This window comes from Eupeodes corollae, chromosome 3 (assembly GCF_945859685.1).
Source record: "Eupeodes corollae chromosome 3, idEupCoro1.1, whole genome shotgun sequence".
Classification (NCBI taxonomy): Eukaryota; Metazoa; Arthropoda; class Insecta; order Diptera; family Syrphidae; genus Eupeodes; species Eupeodes corollae.
This window is the reverse complement of record NC_079149.1, coordinates 74,335,499-74,341,851: the sequence shown is the minus strand read 5'-3', so window position 1 is coordinate 74,341,851 and position 6,353 is coordinate 74,335,499. Positions and strand designations below refer to the sequence as shown.

Here is a 6,353-nt window from a genome sequence, read left to right as displayed (position 1 = left end):
TTAAGAAGAAGGAATTATATATTGTTACGTTTTGACAACCGGAAGAGTTTTTCTTAAAAGCTCTGATACTTCATAAAATTTACTTTGTAAACAACTCAAAAAACATAGACTAATTTACAGGGTGCTTTAATTCAATTCAATTTTATAGCAAGTGTTTAGCGATGTTAAAAATTAAGTTTAATAAAGAAAAAATTTAAATTAAAGTAAGCATCTGACATAAGTATATAAAATAAAGGTATATTTAAGTCTCAACATTCTCCCCCCCTTGAATGGACTCAGGTTCTTCAATAGGAAGTCGTCGAATTCTCGTAACAGCTCGTTGGACTTCGCCGGTGGATGTTTTGAGTGTCACGACTCTCACGACATTATCCTTTCCAGGATGAACTTGGACAACTCTTCCAAGTCTCCATTTTAGTGGCGGAAGGTTTTCATCTTCGATGGTAACCAAATCGTTGAAATTGAAATTGGATTGGATACCCACACTTACTCCATTTAGCGCGAATTTGCAAGCCTTGCAGGTATTCTCGAGACCATCTTAACCAAAATTGTTGGAAATACCATTGCAATTGCTGATAACGCGTTAAGGTGTTGACGTTACAATTGTGTAACTGCGGCTCGACTGCTGCTGTGAGAGGTGTTCCAATCAGGAAGTGACCTGGAGTAAGCGCCTGAATGTCGTTAGGATTCTGAGATAAAGGTGTTATCGGCCTAGAATTAAGAATAGATTCAATTTGAATTAAAATAGTGTTAAGTTCGGGATATGTTAAAGAAGAATTTTGTAAAGTTCGCTTCATATGAAACTTGCAGCTCTTAACGGCTGCCTCCCACAAACCCCCGAAGTGAGGTGATCTAGGAGGAATGGTTTTCCATTCTATCCCATCTGCCGCACACGTTTTTATAATCTCCTCCCTGTTCTCGTTCTGCATGAACATCTTATAGAGCTCATGTAATTGGTTACGTGCCCCGATGAAATTTGTAGCATTGTCACTGTAGATAACTGAGCACAGTCCCCGTCTGCCGATGAACCGCTTAAGAGCAGCTAGAAAGCTGTGGGTGGTTAGATCTTCCACTAACTCAAGATGGACTGCTCTGGTGACGAAGCAAACAAACACTGCGACATAAGCTTTCATGGGAGATGTACCACGACGACGAAAATGTATACTAAATGGGCCGCAAAAATCAACCCCAACAATGTTAAATGGCCTCGACTGATGTACTCGTTGATGTGGCAAATCACCCATTACTTGAAGATTGCGTGATGGCCTTGCCCTTGTGCATCGAACACATTTGTGAACCACCTTGCGAGCCACGATCTTACCATGTATGGGCCAAAACTTGTCACGAACAATGCTGAGCAGCGCTTGGGGCCCTGAATGAAAATTCTTTTCGTGCAGATGGCGAACCAAAATTGTGGTGAATGCATGGTCTTTTGGCAATTACATAGGATACTTTGCATCGAAATTCAGAGCAGAGTTAGATATTCTACCTCCTACACGAAGTATACCATCACTGTCCAGGAATGGTGCAAGCGATTTGATGTGACATCTTGAGGACAGTTGATAGCCTTTGGACAATGTTTCGATTTCTGTTTGAAAACTTACGAGCTGCACGTATTTTACCAACCCCTTCAGAGATTTGTTTAGTTCTTCAACAGTAAGTGGTCCAAATGTGTTTATATTCTTCTTAATCCCATTATGTCTGTATCTAAAAATGTAAGCAACTACTCTGATCAGAGATTCAAAGTTGTTGTGGTATTTTATGTTTTCAATAAGATCAGGTTCTATACAAATTTTAAAAATAGTTTTGGTTCTTTTTCGCTCAAGCTGGGCATCATCAACATTCAATATTACATTTGAAGAATTCCAAGTGCTTTCTTCCAGCTTCAGGAAAGAAGGTCCACTGAACCACATTTCATTTTTAATTAATGCTGACGGATATGATCCTCTCGATATTACGTCCGCAGGATTCAATTCCGAAGAAATGTGCCGCCATTGAGAAACTGAAGAGTGTTGATGAATAATTGAAACACGATTGGCTACGAAGGTCTGAAAGTTGCATGATTCCTCAGAGATCCAATTCAGTACAATTGACGAATCCGTCCAATAAGTAATATGATGTAGGATGGAACCAAAAATCTCCTTTAATCGTTGCACAAGCTGAACCATCATCACTGCAGCACATAACTCCAAACGTGGTAGGGTTACCTTACGCACAGGTGCTACTTTAGATTTGCCACATAAAAGGTTAGTTCTCACCGTACCATTATCATCCACAGAACGTATATATACACATGTACCAAAAGCATCTTCTGAGCTGTCGGAAAAAGCATGAAGCTGATAGTTAGCTGGATGACCAAAAAATACACGGCGACGAATGTGCATGTTGTTGAGTTCACCCAGATTTTTTCGAAACTTCAACCATGAGTGATAAAATTCTTGGGGCAAAGCTTCATCCCATGTAAGTTTCAGACGCCACAGCTGTTGCATAAAAATTTTAGCAAGCACAATCACAGGGTTTATCAGACCTAACGGGTCAAAAAGATGAGCAATATCAGAGAGAACCGTTCTCTTTGTTATGCACGTTGAAAGCAGGGGAGTTATCTCATAGTGAAACATATCTTCGACTGGGCTCCAAAAGGTACCTAATGTTTTGATCACCTCACTACCCTTTATTTTGAAACATTGCTCACGATCATTCTCTGGAACTTCTTCCATAATTTCAAGAGAGTTTGCACACCATTTCTTTAGAATGAAACCACCGCTACCTAGCAATGATATTAATTCTGATTTCAACTCTTTTAATTGATCGAGAGAGTCACAGCCAGTGATGAGATCGTCAACATAAAATTCAGAGATAATAGCCTTAGCCGCTGCAGGAAATTTTTCCCCTTCGTCGATGGACAACTGCTTTAACGCACGCGTCGACAAAAATGAGGCACAGGCAGTGCCAAAGGTTACCGTGCACAAACGATAAATGGCAATTTCGTTCTCACAATTTCTCCATAAAATATAATGAAATCGTCGATCAGACTCATCTAACCGCACTTGATGATACATTTTTGTTATATCAGCTGTCATTACAAATTTGTGTCTCCGAAATCTCAGAGCAATTGAGAACAAATCTGGCTGAATGACAGGACCTACCATCAGAATATCATTCAGTGATTTTCCAGAACTTGTCTTGGCTGCAGCATCACACACTACACGTAATTTTGTTGATGAACTTGTTGGCTTCATTACGCAGTGATGAGGGAGAAAATAATGTGGAGAGGTAAGGTCTACTTTATTTACCAATTCCATGTGAGAATTCAGCAGCATTTCGTTCATAAAGGCAGAGTATTGTTGGAACAGGTCTGGGTTTTTAAGAAATCTTCTTTCTAGCGACAGAAGCCTCCTTTTGGCTATGTCATAGGAATTGCCTAGTAAGCGTGGATTCTGTTTAAAGGGAAGTTTGACACTAAAGCGACCAGACTCTAAGCGCGAATAGTGTTTCACAAAATGATTTTCACATTCCTTTTCTTCTGCTGACATAACATCTGTTTGACTGCTGAAGCTTTCAATTTCCCAGAATGCCTTTAACGTATTGTTCAGTGTTCCATCTGATTCGGATTCATGCGGAGTGTTTCTAATAGCAAAACTACGTCGGTTGGACGTGCTCGGATTATTGGATTTTGGAAGTTGACCTGCCACTACCCACCCAAATAAAGTATTTTGTAACGCAGGTAAGTTCGATCCCAACTTGATTTGTCCAACGCATAGTAGAGTGTAAAATAAATCTACGCCAAGAAGCAGATCTATACGCTGAGGAACATTAAAATGTGGATCAGATAAATTAATATTGTTTGGAATGTTCCATCCTTTGATATCAATTTTCTTATCAGGTAGCAGTCCCGTTATTTGTGGTATCACAAGCGCCTCAATTGTAGCTGTAAATCCATTGATGCGAGAGCCAATGTTAAGAATTGTCTTATGTTTAGCTATTGTAACAACGTTATTGGCACAAGATAAAGTGGTATGGGATGGAAGACGTTGCGTTCCAAGGCACTGCATGAGCCTTTCAGATATTAAATGAGTTTGGGACCCTGAGTCCAAAAGTACCCGACAGGGTACAATGTGCTGCAGTTTATTTATTATATTTATGACAGCTGTTCCTAAAATACTATTTTCAGTAGAGCTGGAGTACATTAAATGAGAAGTTGAAGCAGGCATTTCTTTAGAAGCAGTGAGATTTTCAGAAGCCACTGGGTGACTACTTGAACTAAGTGGAGCTTGTGGTACAAAACTTGTAGCATTTTCAACAAGATCCAAAAGTGTGTGGTGTTTCTTTCCACAATGACGACAACCACTAGATGGACAATTGGCGCTACTGTGATCTGAAGACTTTAAGCAGTTGTAGCATAGATTCATATTTTTAATTTTGTGTATACGTTCCGGAATAGAAAGATTTTGAAATTTGTAACATCGATAAATAAAGTGACCGGGAACTGAGCAGAATATGCAAGTGTTTTTTGTGGTAATAAATGCTTTTACACAGTGTTTTGAACTAGACTTCTGACCTTTTTGATTATCAGATTTTATTGAAGAGTCAAGAGTAAATAATTGATTTGTAACATTACCTTCAAGATGTTGAGCCCTCTTTTTAAGAAAATCTGAAAGTTCCTTCAGACTTGGTAGTCTATCTGTTGGTGCGTCATCATTCCACTTACTTAGAGTTGCAGGATCCAGCTTGGATGTCATTATGAAAACAACAACATCGTCCCAATGTTCGACAGGTCTCTTCAGATTACTCAAACCGGTTAAATGGTTGCTGATTTTATCCACCAAGTTTCTTAAATCTGGTGCGGAAGCCTTATGAATCTTAGGATGATTGAATATGCGTTGAAGATGCTCCTGCGCAATTATTTTCTTGTTTTCGAAACGTTCTTTTAATCTTGCTAATGCCACATCGTAGTTGTCGTCTTCTATTTTGAGCCCTTCAACTGGAGCAATTGCCGTTTCGCTTAATTTCGAAAGAAGGTAATGAAATCTAGCTTGCTTGGAAAGTTTGGGATTGTTATGCACCAATGATACGAAGCGATTATACCAAACCGTCCACTTAGTCACGTCACCTGAGAATGAAGGAAGTTCAATTACTGGCAATTTGATTGAATCATGTTTATTAGAAATTGATTGGGATACGTCCAATGTTTCATCCTTGTTCGCTTGTTTGGTGTTCAGAAGAACTTTAAGGGTGGCGATGGTTGAATAATAGACTTCTTCGTTATGAGAGCGCTCCGGATTATTAATTTCCTCGTTGTCAACTTCTTCAATTTTCATTTGTGCCACCTTAAAATTGCTAAAAGCAGACTCTAGAGCTTCAATACGAACTTGCAGATCGGGCACAGACGTCGTAGCAGATTTTTCTTTGGCTTGAACAGAAAATAACCTCACTCTTTCAATCTGGTCCATGGCCACAAATCTTCGAGTTTTTAGAGCCTCTAAGCCTTTGATTTTCTTCTGTTGGGCCTTTAGAGTAGCGGCATCCATAGGTTCGACTGTGGTACCCTTCTCTGAATCGGTGGATTTCTTTGCAGTGCAGTCATCAGTCATTGCGAAAGGTGCAACAAATATTGTTTAACAAACGTTGTTGAAATTTGTGATAAGATCACGTCGGGGTCACCAAATAATGTTGAGAGAAAGCAAGCGTTTTTGTTTCTCTGTCTTTAAACTCCAATGCAAGATACGATCTTGATGGATTGCCTTATTAATTAGAGATTTAAATAAAGACACGGTCTTTACTTGTTCACAGTTTTATTAAGAAGAAGGAATTATATATTGTTACGTTTTGACAACCGGAAGGGTTTTTCTTAAAAGCTCTGATACTTCATAAAATTTACTTTGTAAACAACTCAAAAAACATAGACTAATTTACAGGGTGCTTTAATTCAATTCAATTTTATAGCAAGTGTTTAGCGATGTTAAAAATTAAGTTTAATAAAGAAAAAATTTAAATTAAAGTAAGCATCTGACATAAGTATATAAAATAAAGGTATATTTAAGTCTCAACAATATCTATAATTATAGATCTTGGTTAGGAGTATCTTTTTCTAGTACAAGTCAAGTATCTATTTTGAACCCTTGATCGATTTTGGGGGTTGGGAAGGATCAGGTGATGGTTTTGGGTGTGATTTGATTTTCGTCTAGAACATCAAAAATCCTTCAGGATGCACCAAAATGACTCATCTATATCTATAATTATAGATCTTGGTTAGAACATCAAAAATCCTTCAGGATGCTCCAAAATGACTCATCTATATCTATAATTATAGATCTTGGTTAGGAGTATCTTTTTCTAGTACAAGTCAAGTATCTATT

The 6,353-nt window shown here is 38.4% G+C and overlaps 1 protein-coding gene across 1 annotated transcript; it reads right to left on the bottom strand.

Moving 5' to 3' along the window:
- Nucleotides 1-241: 241 nt before the first annotated feature.
- On the bottom strand, nucleotides 242-5,588 carry LOC129950600 (uncharacterized). The gene is made up of 3 exons (XM_056062532.1): nucleotides 1,487-5,588; nucleotides 488-1,426; nucleotides 242-432 (listed from the first exon to the last, which is right to left on the bottom strand). Exons 1-3 carry the CDS (start codon nucleotides 5,586-5,588, stop codon nucleotides 242-244), a joined length of 5,232 nt encoding a protein of 1,743 aa, XP_055918507.1.
- Nucleotides 5,589-6,353: the final 765 nt, after the last annotated feature.